The following is a 19,069-nucleotide window of genomic DNA, read 5'->3' on the forward strand; positions in this document are numbered from 1 at the left end:
GGTCGGTCTGGGAGCGACTCGGGGTCTCCAGCGAGCTGCCGGAGAACGTTATTGGGAACGTCTGGGCTTCTTTTCGCTCCATGTTACCACGACGACCTCTGGAAACAAGATGGATTAATGAATTTCCGTTATTTATTTATTTTTGATAATCAAGTCTTTGTGTGTGTGTGTGTGTGTTAGCTGGGGAAGCTATGCGGCCCCTCTGCTCTCACATTTAAATGGATTTCTCAAAATGTTGATATGCTCAGTATTCTACAACCATCCCACTGGTGCAGTGGAGCCTTCTTTCTGATTTGAGTTTGCATGTTTGTCTCTGCTTTCCTTCCTCAATCGAAAGGCTTCTCCTCGAGCGCTGCTTGGCTCTCTTTCTTCGGTCACGTTGCCGTTCTGTATTTGTTCCTGGGAAATACTGCTGAACGGAGATGGTGGAATTTTTATTTTTTTTATTTATTTATTTTTTTTAATAAAATCCAGATTGTGTGTGTTGTCCTAAATACACAAGGGCACTTAATATGACATAAAAACAAGCATTTTGTTTGTTTACACAGCTGAGAGCTGAAACAGCATCCACATATGCTGTGAGCTATGATATTATCATTTAAACCAACAAATGGATAAAATTATGCTTGTAAAATCAGTATTGTCAAGGACCGTTTCCACTTTAAATGAAATACGGTTTTGTATTTGTTTTAAGAACTACTACATTTCTTTAGATGCACAAATACCACTGAGTGACGTGTCATCAGCATTTGGCACGACCCAGCGTTCGTATTGTTTCCTCTAGGAAGTGGGACTTTTCCCACTCCCCAGTTCCTCATGAATGCGCCATTCATTTGCGCTTTATGACTTCCTCTTTATGGACTTTCAATTACAGAGTTCCTCAGTGTGAACTTCTTCCCTCTTGCAGATGGTGAACTGACATGCGATCCCCACAATGGATGAATGGACGAGTCAGTAGTTTGGACATATTTTGACACTTTCAGTTCTCTGACTGGCCTGGACCAAGCGGAGGCTCATTAATAAAGATGATGTGACGTAATCCCCCGCTATAGAATCGAACAGTTTAAGATTCCATTGAGGTTGTTCGGTTGGTTTAAATCAGACGCGCAAGATGGTGCAAAATTCAAATTGCTGTTCAGCCTCAGGATGCAAGAATAAAGATGCATATAGTAGATTAGAAGAAGAAGAACTAATCCGAAAGCAAACAAATTACAGCTATATGTTGCATATGTTATACACATGCAGTGTTGCATGGGCCGTAACCAGTCCACTAAAAGCTGTAATCTGGCCAAACCACTAGTAAATTGTAACATCATTAGAAATAACACTTACACATTTCTTAGATATCAGTGATGCTGCCATGAAAGTAAGCCACCTCATTGCTATCAAACTAACCTCAAAGCCATGCTGTCAGGGGGAATTTGTAAAAACATGCTTAATGCAAGAGATATATCAGGATTTGTTTGGCATTTCTCTATATTTTGCACCTGAAGGTTTCATTAAAATTGTCTATATATTGAGATTGTAGTCATTTTTGGTAGGAGTTGTTTGATTTTCGCAAAAATCTAGACATTCTCACCACGTACACTCTGCACCATGACAAAGAAAAGCTGAAAAGTTTAAATTTCATGTTTATTATGGCACTGCATTACCGGTACGGTCCCCTCGAAGTGAAATTGGGTTGTTAAGATGTTAATTGTAATTTTACTCATACTTAATACACCGTGTAGCCCAAGTTGCTCTTGAGTTTGCACACATTTTATGTGTTAGGATCTGTTCTGTAGCAATGGTTTTATTTCTTCATCAGTGAAATATCCTGCATTTGTGTCTAAGCACATGAAAACACTGCCAGTATTGGTCGGTTTCCAACAGGGATTCAGCCTCCAGCCCCTTGTTGTTTGCAGCGGTGACAGACAGGATGACACAGGAGGTCAGACAGGTGGCGCCGTGGACCTTGATGTTTGCAGATGACATCGTCATCTGTGGTGAGAGTTAGAGAGCAGGCGGAAGAGAACCAGGAGAGATTGGAGTTCTGCACTGGAGAGAAGAAGAGTGAAGGCCAGAGGAGACAAGGTAGAATACAAGTGTGTGAATGCGAGGAAGGCAGGTGGGAAGGTGGAGACGACGAGGACTTCAAGTGCCTGGGGTCAACCGTCCAGGACAATGACTGGTGCACTGAGGAGGTGAAGAGGTGAGCGCAGGCGGGGGTGGAGTGGGTGGAGACGAGTGTCAAGGCTGATACGTGACAGTGGTGTGACTTGCTGTGATGAGTGCAGAAGTTTAGAGATAAAGCCGGGTGAGAATGTTTGGCCGTGAGGAGAGATGGTGGATCTATTGGAGAGAAATAAATGGTGTGGAGAGAGATTGGTGGATGTAGTGAAGGAGGACATGGAGATGGTTGGTGTAGCAACGGAGGAGACAGGACTACAGGAAGGATGATGATGTAGGAAGCATCGTGAAGATGATAAAATCTCCATTTGTTTGGTAAACACTTTGCAGTGAAGTGTGAGAATTGATATGTTGACATGTTGTACCGCTGAATTAAAGAGGTCATATTATCCAGATGTTCAACACTTTCACATCGTCTCGTTGGTCCAAAAACTGTTTATTTCCCCAAATCCAGCTTTTCCTTGATTTTCATCCATTTGAATATTGGATCATATCTGCTGTGTCTGTGTGAGCTGGACTGGCTCCGCCCACACATGCCCACATCTTGGGAAGAGGAGGAAGTACTTCCTCTCGTGGTGCCATGTGCCGGAGCAGAGCTGCATAATTGTGGGAGGGTCAAAGGGAGGTCCTACCTTGATTGGGTTCGGCTAAACCCCCGATGACACTGTATAGGGTTTGACTTCTGATTCGCTCGTTGGAGCAACACACTTTTTGATGGATGACAGATTTTCTTCACTTCTGGGGCGTCATTCCCAGGTATGGGAATGTTACATGTTACTGTTGGAAAACCATTAGAAAGTGAGATTTGCATCATATGACCGCTTTAAATCAAATGCTTGATTTTGATAAAGCAATGAAAGTCGTGATCAAGAACAAATGTTTCTGCTCTTTTGTCCACTTCGTCAATTCCATGGTACTCCGTGTAATATTATCCTGCTTGTAAGGCTGGTGCTTGTTGAACGCTCCTCTCTCTGTTTAAAACATCTCCCGGATTCAACACAACCTGAATCCAACGATTACGTCACCACCAAGCTCCTTTTACAGCCATTGAAGAGCGTCTCTTTTTGTTTCGCTGTTTTAAGCAAATAAACCATAATCGGTGAAGTAAAGTGGAATTATTGGGTGAATTTGAAATAATAATTTCAGCCGACTCCACCCTATTATACCCCTACTCACCTCTCTATACTTTCTGAGTGGATGTTTTTATCCGTGTGTGTGTGTGTGTGTGTGTGTGTGTGTGTGTGTGTGTGTGTGTGTGTGTGTGTGTGTGTGTGTGTGTGTGTGTGTGTGTGTGTGGTCAAGGTAAGCCTTCACCATTTCCTGTCCTTTCAGTGTGTGCGTGAGCCCACACAGCCTGCCAAAAAAAAAAAATAATAAAAAACCTGCTGAGGTCATGTCGTCGCCGTAAAGTGCAGAGAAGTCTGCAAAAAAAAGTCAGCCTATTATTCATGCAGGCGATGATTGAAACATATGGAAAAGATGTTGACTGAAAGAGGGAAACAAACCATCTCGTTCAAGTGGCGGGTTTGTTGTGGCTTTCAGCAATGCAGCGGCAATTACCCGCTGAAGAGGATGATGAATTATCGGAGAACAAATGAACACAAACAGAATGTAAAGCTGGATTTAAAACCTCGGCTTTGTTGCCGTTTTATGTCCAAATGCCACTATATATTGTTTGCTTGGGAGCGGCTGGCTATCATCATTTTCTTTTGATGTGCGTTTAGTTTTTAAACTGCTTTGCAGAGATTCACGCCCGTGTTGAACTCACTTTCCCTCTGCCGTTGGTACTAATGTTGATACATCGCTGTTGTGCAGAGTGGAACTCGCTTAGCATTCAGCTCGTGACCACTTAAACTTTCCTTTCCTTAAGTTTCTTTATCTTCTGAAACACAGGAACGGCTGCCATTTGTGATCATGTTACTGAAGACATTTTGGATTTATGAAGAATTAGTTTAAATGTGTAATGGAAAGAATATTTACATATTGATGTTTTTGAGTTAATTTCTTATTTATTTATTTATTTATTTTTTCAATTTTAAAAGAGTAATTAGAGGATTACTGAGTAAACTCTTCACATTAAGCTGCAGAAGCTGCACAGCAGTGTAGGGTAGTGGTACATTGCAGGTTCGAGGTTTGCACTGCTCCATCCACTAGACAGTACCTAATATAAGCAAACTGCACAAAACCAACAAAACAAAGCCAAGAAATGCATTTCTATTTATGTATTATTACAATACTGGCTTGATTATTGAATTTTGAAAGGATTTTTCTTTTGCCCGTAAATAGAACAACTCATTAGATTATTGGCAAAACGTTATTATGATAATGACTCAAATATCTTATGACACTATTTGTAAGTTATTATATTATTGGCTTTGTCACATTCAAAAATGGAGTTTTTTGGCAGGTGTGATGTTTTTGGTCGTTCCACTCCAGGTACTCAAGTTTCCTTCCACAGTCCAAAAACATGCTTTTAACAATAATTGAGTCAAAATTACACTCAAGGGTGTGTGTGTGAGTGTGTGTGAGTGTGAGTGTGTCCTTGTGATGGACGAGAACCCCGTCCCGAGTGTACTCTACCTTCCACTATAGTCACCTGTAATTGGCTCCAATTTTAAGTTGAATGATAGATGAATGAGACAATTAAATCAAATGTCGAAGTAGATTTTTTTAAAGTGGCATCAAAAGTTAGTTGTAAATAAATCCCAAAATATCATGGTTTTCAGTATTTGCTTCAATTGTAGTTATTGACAAGAGGAAAATGGAATTAAAGTACCCAGCTGATGGCAGAGGGCCATTTTTGTTTGCTTTTCTTGCAACATTGATTTGAGTATTTTAGAGATGACCATTTATCATTCACGCACCTTGGAGTCACGGAGCACGTTCAACAATCGATACAAATAACCAGACTTTTTTTATTTTACGTATTCTGAAAGATTTCGTAAAGGTAAGAGCATCTGAATGTGTTTTCTTTTTATCTGAGAGGAATCTGAACACATGATCTGTAACAATCCTAAAGCGCTGGCATTGGAAGGCTTTTAATAATATCCCTCATTGTCTGTGTGCCATTTTCTATCATTAACTACAAATGGCTCAGAAAGCTTTATTGTCTCTGTTCCCGGAGATATTTTGCTCCCACCTTGATGTAAGATGTGTCATATGGTAGATGGACTTCTCTTATGTTGCACGTTTTTAATGGATCCTCAAAGCACTTTATACTCTTTGAACCAAATTAAAAATGATTTCTATAGCACTTTTCACACAGGGTGGTCGAAGTCGCAGTTCTTCATAGACGGACTGACGCAGCAATGAGCACAAAGAAACCATAAATACAAGACAATAGGGGGTTAAATATATATTTCACTTATGTCATGAAAATACTCATTCTAAGCATTTACATTAAAAGTACATCATTTATTTGAATTTTTTTTATATATATTTTATACACTGTGCTTCATTGAAGGAATGGACACAATTAGAGCTGATTTCATCTTTTAGTGTGAAAAACTGGCGAATAAAAGTTTGAAACCAGACCAACAAACACCCAGAGACCGTGTGTAAACCCAAAGAGTTCATCCTCAGAGAACAGGAAGCCATCGTTTCAGAATATCAGACAGGATACTGCATTTCACGTATGGTGTGTTATGAGTTTCCTTCAACTTTTCATTGTAACTGTCGGTTTACAATGTTAAAGACGGTGAATCACTGACCTAAAGTATAATCAAACAACACACATTAATTCCCCCCGCACGCGGACAATGGAGAAAGTAGATTCCAGTCCAGGTTTTTGAACTGCGTCAGGAAACTGGAGCCGCCTGAGAAAAAAAACCACACATGCACAGTGAAAACATACAAACTCTCCACAGAAACTAAAGAATCGAACCGTGAGGAAAGAGTGCTAACCACTACACCACCGTGCAGCCTCACAGTGACATTTACAAAGTGACTCATGCTACTCTGTTGACTTAATTACAGACTGCCGGGTTCATGTTGGAGGCAGAATTATGTCATGTGCAATTGTGGTTGTGTCCCATCAGCCTAACAACACGGTGTCCCTAGCAACCGTATCCAAGAGCATCTTGCTGATGTTTGTCCTCCGGTCCATTTGTAAAAACTTACTACCTTACTGGCTTTTCTGGGTATCTGTCTTCCACTGGACTTTAGTATTCTGTTATCGCCATCTTTAAGAGACATCGTGACTCATCAAGCTGAGTAAGGAAGTAATATTCAAAATGTACAAATTACTGAGCTCGGTGCTCCTTTTAGATTGTTTCATAGGACTGAATCCTGTGCTGTGGAGTTGACGTCCGTGATGGTCGCCAATGTGCAGATAAGCTCTCCTTGATCCAAACTCTCTTGGAGGACATGTTCTCAGACAATCAGCTGACGGAGGACGGCCCAAACATGCGCAGAGAGACAAGCAAGGCTACGTCAGCCTCAAGCTCCTGACCTGCTTACAAAAAGGTAAACATTCCTCTCTCTTTTATGGCAGACTTTTGTGCAGAGTTTACATTCCTCCGGTCTGAATGAATCATGCAAACAAAGCTGAGATTGCTTATGTTTGTCACAGATAACGGAGCTGACCACAAACTGGCACGTTACTGTGACTGCAGCAGCGGCGAAGTCGAACCTCCTGGACGTGAACGATGAATGTTCTATAGGACATAGGTCTTCCCCAAATGGCTGCAGTGTTCCCCCACCACGGAGCGTTTCCCGGTTTGGAACATCACGGAGGATCAATGTGAAGAACACGGACAACATGAACAACTCTGGAGACTTCATCCAACCAGTCATCACTGTGTCATCTGACATTGGAAAACTCCATTCATCAAGCCGGCGACTCTCCAAGTTTGGTGGGTGCTCAGGCGCAAATTTCAATCCAGTGCAATGAAATCCAAGATGGCTGAGCACCCGAACGTATCATCCTCCCTCCAGAGAGTGCTGCGTCAGCCTCTCGGGCCTGATGTCAACAGGAGCTTTCGAGGCCGAGGGATGCCGCTGAAGCCCAAAGAGTTCCTTTGATAAAGCAGCACTAGAAGGTTCCTCAAACTGCAAAATCAAAAAAATAATGGTGATAAATAAAAGGAAAAACAATATTTTGGTTAAACACTCTCTGAGTGTCTTAACAAGACCGCGCAGTGGTTTTGTGGTTCGCTCTGTTTCCTCAGTGTCCCTGGTTGGAGTCCAGGTTGTTTCTTCACGAGTGTTTCTGTGAAAAGATGCATGTTCTCCCTGAACATGTGTGAGTTTTCTCCGCTTCTCCTCAAGCGTGCATTGGTGAAACTAACTTGCCTCTAGGTATGAATGTGTGTGTGTGTGTGTGTGTGTGTGTGTGTGTGTGTGTGTGTGTGTGTGTGTGTGTGTGTGTGTGTGTGTGTGTGTGTGTGTGTGTGTGTGTGTGTGTGTGTGTGTGTGTGTGTGTGTGTGTGTGTGTGTGTGTGTGTGTTGCTCTCTGTGACTGACGGCCAGTCAGTGGTGAACCCTGCCTTCAGCTGAGTCAGCTGGCATTGGCTTAGGAAACAGATGGATGGTCTCTTTACAAGTGAAATAGTGTGTGTGTGTGTGTGTGTGTGTGTGTGTGTGTGTGTGTGTGTGTGTGTGTGTGTGTGTGTGTGTGTGTGTGTGTGTGTGTGTGTGTGTGTGTGTGTGTGTGTGTGTGTGTGTGTGTGGTGTAGTGTACAGGGTGGTATGCAGTCATCAGCCATTGTCAGATGGGGGCAGCATTTAGCTGTGTTCACCAGTCTGTTCAAAGCATGCACTTTGTGCCGTCCTCTAGGTGCACGGGAAGTAAATTCAGTGACATTTAGGTGAATAGATGACAATGTATATCATTTGGAAGTTGAAAGAAACCTATATTGAGGTGTTCAAAGAGGGAAAAATCTGCACGTGCATGTATTTGAAGCGCGAGGGGCCTCTACAGCCCGTCTGGTCACAACGGCAAATTGCATGTATATTTGTTCTTCGGCCAGGATGGATTTACCTTCTTACCATTTTAGTCAGAGGGGGGAAAAAAAAGGTCTCGTCTTTCAACAGGAAATAGCCAGAAAAAGCCCACATTGTCTCTGTGCTTCTTTTTCACAAATGACTTGTTTAGATTTTGGTTCACTCGAAAGTAGCTTTCCACTCGCTGAGATGACATTTGGCGAAAGGCGACTTGTCCAATCATCAAACCACATCTTGTGCAAGACGAGCATATAGTAGCAACATTTGCGCCTTCCTCCCAGCCTTTCTAATGACACCTCACTGGAATGGTGTGTTTATAGTGTTACTGATTGAGGGCTTCCTTAAAATCTGGCCCAAACCTAAACAAAATGTGTTTCTCCACTCATCCACGCCCGGTGGAAAAGATTCGATCTGATGTCTGCAGGATTCTATCACATTAGAATTGGAAACACACTGCGCCGGGTTTCTTTCCTCTTGTGTATTCTTGGTCGTCAGACTTTCTTCATGACTAATGTAATCTTCGCTGTTGAGTGAGACTTTTCATTTTATACACATGGAGTGTTTAACTCATGCTGTCTCCGCCTTGATTTAGCAATTAGCAGCTGTTGGACTTTTATAGGTCTGGTCTGGTCTAAGAAAACTTTACACATCTGCGACCAATATGCATAGAGTAGAAATGTTCCTCCACGTCAGGAAATGTTTCTGTGTTGATGGTTCCTCTTCAAGGCTAGAAAAACACGACATCTCCATCTAACTGGAAATCATTACGTATTTACATGGACGCCGCAAGCTGATAATTGAAAGATATGTCACTAAATGTGTTTGGAATATTCCGAGGGGCCAGTCGAGATCATTTTACACCTGCTAAACGTCTCTACAAAAGCAGGGTGAGGAAGATTAAGATAGCCCTTTTCTTTTTTTCACCTTTAGGAAATCTATAATTCTTTATTTTGACAAGGGATTCATGAAAAGGTTTGACTTATCAGGGGAATCTACCTATTGTGTCGCTGCGATAACAACCAAAAGAAAATCCATATACTGGTTTGACACAGAGCACCGTCTTTGTCTCTTTCTTTTTTTTTTTTTCTCTCAGTCAACACTTGCAGGAATTTTAACTCCTCGAAAGTTCGCACTTGGCCACACATCCGCCTCACTTGTGGAACTTTGCAAAGCGTGATTTGTGTATAAATTGGCCCGGAGATATGAGAATGAGTCATGTTGTTAGAATGGGATATTTGTTAGCAAATAATTTGCTTCCTGTTGTGACGCTGACTTTATTGCTCCACCACGGGGAGTGCAGTTTTTGTGTCGCAGTCTCCGGCTACAGACGCAATTCCGAGGTGTCGCTGCTATTTGGATCCAAATCTGTACCTGTAGATTCATTCGAATGGTTTACGCTTCCAAGCGGCACCTGTGAGGCTCTGTATATCTCCCCAATCCCTCCCTCGTGCATCAATCCACTCCGCTCAAACTGGTTGGCCTTTGTTTATACATCGCTGACCCCACACACCTGACGCATTTCCTCCGTCGATGGGGTATTTATTTAGATTGCAGTCTGGAGAGCTTGATACCGTCCAAAAGCGCAACCATCTGCTCCTCGTTCGCCACATGAGGCTCAAGGGCTGAATTACTAGTTTGTATTGAAGGAGACGTGAATGTGAAATCCTTAACAACAACACCCTTGGTTTTTTATCTCCGGGCCAACTGTAGATTGAATCATCATGAAAAACCTGATAATGCTATTTAAATGGGGTTAATGTAGTCTTAGCCGCTTTAAAACCATTTGTAAACTGTCGTAATTCCCCCTAAAAGATTGAAAGACACTTGCCTTAGCAGGCCACTCTAATAACTGCTCCGATCTGCCCAATTGAGGCTTTTACCAATTGCCTGCTTAAGATGGCAGACTCTCCTGCGGCAGAAGGTGAATGTAAGCCCCTGCTGGGGCCAAAGCATCCTTTAGTGCTCCTGGAGTTAGAGCCAGGGAGATTATCATGTCAGGAGTAATCCGACTCGGCCCACAAGCACAACTATGGAGGAGGAGGAGCAACAGTTGAGGGGGGAGGCAGTCAGAGGCATCAGAGAAGCTCTGTGCTCCACTTACGGTAACCACGCTCTCCCTCCTCACCCTAACTCATCTTCTCAACCCGCAGAGCTCCCCTCACAGGACTCGAGGAGAAGACCTGCTGCTGGAAAGAGGGTAAGGAGACGTGCATGATCCCTCCTTCAGCGTGGGCATTTGAACTTTAAGTGTTTTGAGGAAAAGTGAGTTTCTGGATTGAGTAAAAGTCAGGACATCTGTCAGACCTGCCGCCTGCCAATATTGATTCTGCTCTGTTGTCCTGTTTTAGGTTGAAGGTTGTGCAAGAGAGGACCAGACGTTCTGCCTGTAGATGTGTCATAATAGGAGTTTTCTGAACCCGATCCCAACCCAGGGGGCTTCTCCAAACACTCAGGGCTCCTCTTCTTGAATGGATCAGCCTGAGTGCCATGAAGTGCACGCTCACTTTCAGAGGAATGTTGATTTTCATCTTTGGAAGCTTTGCAAGTTTTATGGAAGTGCAAATATGATAGAAGAATAAAAGACACCCTGGACCTGAATCAAGTCCGGACACCTCCCTTACTTGCAGGCACAGGGAGCTGGGATGATTTTCAGGGCAAAAAGCAGGAGTCCTGCCCTCACTCCTCGCCTGTGATGATGATGGACTTACCCAGCCAGCACTTGCCTGTGGAGGTCAGCTGAAGACGACGCCACGCAGCTAAGTCTGGATTAGCCGGCCGAACGGTAAGGACACCACATCTTCTTTTGTTAGTTTAAGCCGGCGGCTTATGTGGAAGGTGTTAGGTGCCGCTGACAAGAGATGCCTCACCAAGTGCTTGAGTGGCAGAAAACACACGTTGGATTATCTCTATCAACAAGCGGCCCTCGCAGGAACTGCATGGCAATAATGCTTTTGGGGCCTGTCACGAAATGTTTGCAGAGCGCTTGCCAGTGAGGGTGAGAAGCATGCCATGAAGCTTAGGAGGTGAAATGGAAATCGTTAGCATTTCCATGCAGTACATGAATGACGTTTCACTGCACAGACCAGTTTATTTTCTTTCCCTGTCACTCCTCCAATATGGTGGTTGTCCGTATTTTCATGATCAATTTGCTCTTCAAACTCTCTTTGGTTTCCCTTTAGCGAAAGTTGAGCCACTAAATCTTACAACACAGTGAATACATCAAATTAATTTCCTGTCGATTCTGTCCTTGTTGAGGTTTGCTTTCCCGCTGAGTTGCACCTTTTAAAAGCATTTAATTAGGAATTGCGTAATCACGGTACAACAGAGCGTCTTCAATAGAAGCTGACTTGATGATTCTCACCGTGAGCGTGTGCTGAAGCGATGATCCCGTTTGCTCTAAGCCCATATCATATCTAGAGATTATACACTATCTCGCTGCACCCCAAGAGGCTTGATTGGGGTTAAGCCTGAAGTCAAATTCAACTTCCATAACGTGAAGAAGCTGATCATACATGAAAGAATCTGAGCGAGAGGCTGCACCGACACACTGCTCCTCACCGTCTCTGCACCCATTCTTCTTTTTTTTCTTTCTTGCAAAAATGTACTTTGCGGCACGTAAATGAATAATGGAGATGTTCACAGTTTGGTGAAATCGCTGATTGACTCTGATGTCAAGTGTCACAATATTTCAGATGTCTGGACTTGCTCGAGCTTGCTCGCCTGGGTCATATTTGAAAGTGGGGCTGAGCGCGTGCCAGATGGCCGTCAACCTTTTGAAGCAGCAACATCAACATGTTTAACGTGGGTTTAGGTGCGATGCTGTTGTGCTAAAAGAGGATCTGGCATGGACAGATTAGCAGCCAGAATAGCAGCTCATCGACTCTTCTTTAGAAAGTAGCAGAGAAAACAACCTATCCCTCACACAAAAAGCCAGGTTTTGTCAACCTGCCAGGTCTCAGGTGACTCGTCTTTTTCAGCTGAAAAACGCTATTAAAACGTCTTGTTACCACGGTGCATCGCCTCAAAGGCCAGATGAATTGGGACAGGTGTCAAATGTGCATCTCTGCGTGGATCATTAATGCCCCACGTGAAAAGCAACAGGTTCAATCTGTGCAATGTCGTGCAAGGCTGTTGGGTCACTGGATTAATCTGTATTAATCCATGGTACATGATAGGGGGCTTTCCGAAATAAAATTGAATCTTTTTAAGCCACTTACCTACTTCCAGTAGATTAAAGGGATATTTAAATCATGTTTTACAATTTGTGTGTGTTAGAAATAATCACTTGTGGCACTGCCATTTTTGCAGCTTTCGCGCTAACAGGGAACAGGCTTGTTTTAATTACGAGACCGTTTGTGATTGACAAAGCTCGAGCCAGCCGATGTGGACGCCCAACCAAAGAAAAAATCCCAGCGCAGTCTAACGTAAGCCTTTTTCTTAGTTGTATTAGAACTGAGGCTGGATTTAGAGCAGCCAATCCTGGCACAGAACATCTCCTTTATTTCGCGGCCTTTTGGCCAACCCTGATCCGAGTGGCCACGTTTTTGCCACCGTCATCTGCCACATTAAAAAGAGCAGGGCAACCTTAAGAGGAAGGCGCTCTGGTGCTCTCTCTTGGTGGGGCCTGCATGCTGGTCTAACCTCCGAGTTCGAGGTGTCTGATGGATTAACACACACACACACACACACACACACACACACACACACACACACACACACACACACACACACACACACACACACACACACACACACACACACACACACACACACACACACACACACACACACACACACACGGCAAGGCCTGGGCTCTGCCACCAACACTGCAGCCAGGTGTTAACCCACGTGACTGCAGATAAAGCCGGCAGGCATTAGTGCTAATCCCGCCCTGATCTTTGGAATATGTCCCTATTACCTCCCCAAGCACTCTCTAGCTGTCCCCAGGCCTCCTGATGCTCACTTAAGAGGGAAAAGACTACCCAAGGCCTTTCTAGGACTCCACAAAGCACGTTGTTTCCTTGCGACAACACAGTAGGTGCTTTTCCCACTGTTTGTTGTGCCTCTGTTATCTTTCCCGTGCAGGTATTTCTGGGGTGTGTTCAGAGCGAGGCAGAGGCAGCGGGTCACATGGGTGGAGCAGAGCTGAAACACACAAGCCCGCTAAATAATATTATGCAGGTAGAAGCCTCCGTGTGCGCAGACCTGTGGACATTTCTAGAAATCAAGAAGCAGCAGCAGCATTATGTAAGCTGGATTATCTGCTGTTATGTGATGCTGCATGTGTGCACCCTGGAGGTGACGTTGGTGCTTGGCCAACAGTGGAAGATTGGACATTGTTGCAATTTCTGCACAACATTTTGGCTGAAAAGTCAAACCGCGCATGCGTCACACAGTACGTGCGTGTTTATGGTATGTGTGAGTCACAGCGAGCGAGACAGAGCAGGCTGTATTTAGGAGAATATATAGAAACAAATGCAACAGACGGGTGAGACATGAAAGTTGGTTTCCGCTTTTCTCCAGCACAAAGACGTTCTTCATTCATTTCTGTGATCTCCTCTGGCTGTGATCATGTCATGCTGGTCATGATCCAAGCAAGGCCAACAAGAAAGCCCCCCTGTCTGCACGGCTTGGTTCACAAGTGTTAACCACAGACGCCCCCTCATCCCCCACTTTGACAGATCCCCAGTTCATCTTCCATAGGCTGTGTCATTCTGCTGAGCGTCTCCTTCTGGCACTCGAGGGAGGGAAGGACTCGAGTGCCATGCTGCTGTAATTACATTACCGCCAGCTTAGCAGCGGCAGCACGGCCACTGACCCAATTATTCCTCGGAAACATCAATTTTATTGTGTCCTTTGAAATAATGCCATCTTTGAGTCACAACAAGAGCTTGGTTGATGGTCCAGGGTCGGGCTCCGACTGCACGCGTTGGAGAATGCATAATGTCTCAGGAATGGCTTTGACAGACTCGGGAATTCCTCGGCCAAGCACTTCACTTTCATGGCTTGCCTCGAACATGTTAATGATCTGGTGGCAGTGTTTTCGCTCTCTGTTGGTAGCTGTTCAGGTGACATATGGCTGACAGCTCACATCAGGTGTGCGGCTCCTCACATACCATGCATTCACTCCTGCTGCCTCTCTACACACAAAATACTAATGAAGGCTCCCGGAGCCAGCTGACTCTTTCTCTCCCCGTGAATAGATGATTTCCCTCGTTTGTTTTGGGCCTCCATCTCCACACAAAGCACATCAATGGCGTGGCGCTTTGCGAGGAGCAGGCATGTTGCGGATGTGTGGGAGCTGGTTGAGTTGTCTTTGCAACTCATCTGCGCTTTTATGTCTGCGTTTTGAGGATGGCTTTTCCTTCTGCTGCAGAGTCCTCGGGGGGGGGGGGGGGGGGGGGGTTGCTATATCCTCTGCGTTGTTGCTCCTCTCTGTTAAGTGGAAAACAGCAGCAGTTGTCCTGTCGGGAAGATGACCACCTATTCATGCCTTTTCCGCTGCCTGCTAAGAAAACACTGGCGCCTCTTTACCCTATCGCGATGTGTTTATTTATGTCCTGCCCTGCAGATGCCATCGCTACATATTAAATGTCTGCCCTGATTAATCATCCATGTCCATTTGAACAAGCTGCAAAATGCTCCCTGGCACTTTTATTGGCACCGATCGACTGCAGATGTGACTAATGTGTTTCTGAGTGGAGCAATTATGACAATCAAAGCGTCTTCAGGGACGTGAGAATGGTGTTTGATGACCGAGCTTCGTCCGGCTTCGGCAACCGAGACACTGCGAGCCTCATCTTTTCCCTTCGAGGTAATTGTTTTATCAAGATGAGCCGCGGAGCTCACACGCAGAGGACACTGATTTATCGCTGCTGGGCGAGACTCTCAGCTCCAAATATGAGTAATTGTCCCAAACTGACCTATTAATAGCGAAAGAAAACATCGACCTCATCCCAAACTGCGATTATAACAAACTCGTCCTTTTAAAATGAAGAATCCATCATATTCAAAGCCGGAGCGGTGAGATTGCCGGTGTTCAGAGTTGGTGTTGAACCAACAGAAACAAAATGAAAGTTTCCAGTGAGGCTTCTATATCATGCCTGGTGATTAAATACAACAGTCAGAAACAAACATCAGACACTCTGTATAGGCAGACAGAGAGTCATTGCCACAGTTCCACGTCTGATTTTACCCCGAGCGTGTGTCAAATGAGGTTGTTAGCTGAAATGTTTGACTTTCAGACTCTACCCCTTCATTGTGCAGAGACGACTCACCACGTGGAACCCATATGGAATTATGAATGATGAGTCAAACGTTGACATGACTAGTTATACCTGTTTATATAACTCATGCATGCTGCTTCTTTGTATTTTTCCCCTTTTGTGGCGTCCAAAAACCTTCTGATGGAGTATAACGTTTCCTATAGTTGATCAAAGCAGTTGATTAAAACAAAACAAAACCAAAAAAAAGATTCCTACTTTTCTGGTTATTTTTCACATGCTGTCACCTTTAATGTGATCTACAGGAGCCCCCGCATGAGCTGTGAACATTTACCCAGAAATATTAATTTTGCAGTTTTTGTTTCTCTAATAAAGCAGACAAGGAAATGTGACATTTGCGAAGCGTCCAGCAGCCTGCCTGCATGTGTGCGCTGCAGAGTCCAGTCTGGCAAAACACTTTGCGAAGCTGGTCTGGATTTGCTGTTAGTCATTGCCAGTGTACCATTTCCGGCTCTGGGGAAATGTTTTGCTCACCGGTGACATGATATGAAAAATACAAAGACGTGAGCTCGTAAAGCTTCTCGAATACCCTCGGCTTGATAATAAAGAAGAGGAAAACACCCGGCCTAAGTCCTCCAAACAGAGTCTCACTACTGTATCTGTTGAAAGGGAGGAGCTGACTGCAATAAAAGGATGTACGAGCCCACGCGATCGGTGAGGTCTCATTATACATACCAATGCAAATAGGTGTGGTTAAGAAGCTCCAGTAAACAAAGGAATGTATTTCCCAATCCTTAAAGGTTTTTTTTTTTTTTTTCCTGATTTTCTCTTCAGAAATCAAGACAAGAAGCTTTCATTCACATCAGATATTCCGGGCATGATGTGTACATTTCAGGCGGTTTTGTGAAGCTACGGGTTACAAGAGCTCATCGGCGCAAATGAGAAGCTTTTTTATTTTTGTCCTCGGGGCTGCAGCAACACAACTTTAAACACACACTGCATACTCTGGTGTCAGCGAGAGATGTCGGGCTCACGGATCATGAACCCACTCAGAGTGAAAATGAGCTGACAGTCAAATCAGAGAAAGTAAACCAGTGGTTGTATAAAAAAAAAAAAGAAGAAGCTCCGGGTTAAGAGAAGAGGATTTACAGTAAACTCACAGAGATGTGATGTTAGGACGAGATAACATGTTTGATGTTGTTCTCCTGCCGCTTTAATGTGACAGAGTGAGAAAATGGTTAACGTGATGGAAGGCGTGGCTGTTTAAACATGTCTCATGCACCTTTTTGCCTCTCTTTATCTCCCTGCAGAGTTTCAATGCTCCTCCACGTTCTAAGATGAAGTTATGGAAATGTGCTACATTTGCCTTCATGCTCTGTGCTGCAGCCCTGTCCACCCTCCTCAATAGAAACATGGCCCCCATCGGACAGTTCAAACCACGGACTAAACATCTGTACGCATCTTCATTCTCATCGAAACCGTCGTCGCCGCTAGAAGCCACGTCCAGAGCGTCGTCGCCGTCCTCCTCGGGAGCATCCAGGGGCCCGTCGCAGCCGGCGGGTGGTCTTCGTCGGAGGATCCGCTCGACGGAGGACATGAACTCCCTTCTCTCGGAGTGTAAGATAAACTGTTGTTTTCTCCCCTCCACGTCCGCGCTGGGATAAAGTGTCATGTGAGGGGTTTTGCGAGGATCAGCCCGAACACTTCGTACCTGACTCTGTTGTTTATAGAACAAGTTTCAATGTCTCACGCTAACCTGCAGTCAATTAGCACCTCATACCTCACTGACTCGCCGCAGAGGCGCTGGAACCGCGAGCAGACTTGATGTACTGCATTTTCTTTTCCTTTCACATGCCCCATTGACAGCCATTCGTCAGAGAAATTGACTCCTTAGAATCATAACACTTCCTGTCATGCAGCTGCTGATAAGAGCAGCTGTATGACGGCAGTACCTCTCAACCTCTGAGATGAAATAAACACGTATTCCTGCCCCCCACACTCCCATGTTTTGCACATGCTCAGTAGATGGACAATAACAACGTTTTCCTCCAGGTTGTTATGACTCCCAGTTCATAGAAAACATTTTTATAGTTGACAGTCGCTGTAATCAGTATCCAACTTCCTCGTTTGTCCATACACATGTCCGGCGTCTCCCATTGTTAATGTTTATAGCTGATTGTTCTTTGCTGCATGTGTGTGTATGGCTTCATTACAAAAACAACCAACAGCACCCACTAGTGTTCCAACATGCTAAATACATCATTTACAGTGTTTCTGCCGTTTCTGTCGAGTCGGACGCAAAAACTTTTATGAAAAGAAGACACAAAAATTATGCACTTTCATTTCCCTAAAAAGATAAATGACAAAACACGCCCTTGTCACGTGTCAATAATCTGTGTTTGTTTGTCAGTCTCAGCGATGTTCCAGAGCTTCACCGAGGGCGAGCTTCAGCACGTGGTCAAGTCCTTGCTGGACAGGAAGCGAAGCAAGAGCCGGCGTCGCGGTGAGAACCAGGCCCGGAGGACTAAAAGAGCCCGCCGGCCGAAGCCCTGCTCCGTCAGGGAGCTGGAGCTGACGGTGAGCGAGCTGGGTCTCGGCTACGAGAGCGACGAGACGGTGCTGCTGCGCTACTGCAGCGGCAAGTGCACGGCCCACCGGCACAACTACGACATGACGATGGAGCACATGATGCGGACTGGCTTCCAGAAGAAGGGCCGCAAGGACAAAGTTAGCAATGGGCCCTGCTGTCGGCCCACGGCTTTCGAGAAGGACTTTTCCTTCCTGGACAACAGGAGCCGCTATCACACGATACAGAACGTGTCGGCAAAGAACTGCGGCTGCGTATGACCTCCGAGGAACGGACCCGCCCGCTGCTTGATGCTGCTCTCAGCCTCTGTCGGAAAAGAAGCTGTTCAAAGAATGGAGTGCACACTCGAAACAGAGGAGTAAAGGATGGGAATACGTTCATGACTGCTTCACAGCATCCCTTTTTTTTTTTTTTTTTTTTTTAAACAAGGATGTTAATTTTTGGACTCCGGCAATCCCACGGACAACAAGTGTTTGGATTACTTTGGGGGCAAAAAAAAAAAAAAAAAGACAGAAAATGACTGCTCGCACCGTAAAAGTTTTTATCTTTTCTATCTGTGTAGTAACACTGTAACTGTGGTGTAACAACAATGTAGCAACATTACAACTTGTGATATAATATTTGAGTAGTGGTGCCTGCGATAGACTCACGACGACGAGGAGCCCATGTGGACTAGATCTTTGCCGTTACTGCACTTCGTACCCACCCGCTGGTAGTCAGTCCAAATCTGGTTGTTTACATTGGTCACGATGATGGAACTCCACTTTTTTTTTTTTTTTTCAGGCAGAAATGTGCTCAAAAACAAGCGACTAAGCCATAAAAAAAAAAAAGAAAACACAAACATGATATGAACCAAATGTTCTCTTTAAGCTCTGCGGCGACACAATGGCCTGATTAGAACATCGTGAGATCGGCGTTGTGACCCGTTTTCCTGCTTGTTACTGACTGTTACTGACCGCAGTGTTATTACACAGGTGAAAGGGTTTCTGATGAGAATCTGACAACGACAGGAAATTCATTTTTTCTATAGCTCCAGGTTTGATACCCATTTTTATTACTTGTATTTTATATATATATATTGATGTTGTAGATTAACAACGAGGACCTGCTGCAAAACAGTTTCACTTTAGCAACATGAGGACATGAG

General features: G+C 44.4%; 1 protein-coding gene across 1 annotated transcript; it reads left to right on the forward strand.

Annotated features, from left to right (window-relative positions):
- The first annotated feature begins 10,189 nt into the window (after window positions 1-10,189).
- LOC308108580 (uncharacterized protein) lies at window positions 10,190-18,740 on the forward strand. The gene is made up of 4 exons (XM_080461664.1): window positions 10,190-10,309; window positions 10,461-10,894; window positions 16,646-16,952; window positions 17,746-18,740. Exons 3-4 carry the CDS (start codon window positions 16,673-16,675, stop codon window positions 18,180-18,182), a joined length of 717 nt encoding a protein of 238 aa, XP_080317790.1. The 5' UTR covers window positions 10,190-10,309; window positions 10,461-10,894; window positions 16,646-16,672; the 3' UTR covers window positions 18,183-18,740.
- Window positions 18,741-19,069: the final 329 nt, after the last annotated feature.

This window comes from Lipophrys pholis, assembly GCF_963383615.2.
Source record: "Lipophrys pholis genome assembly, chromosome: 1".
In the NCBI taxonomy this organism is placed as follows: Eukaryota; Metazoa; Chordata; class Actinopteri; order Blenniiformes; family Blenniidae; genus Lipophrys; species Lipophrys pholis.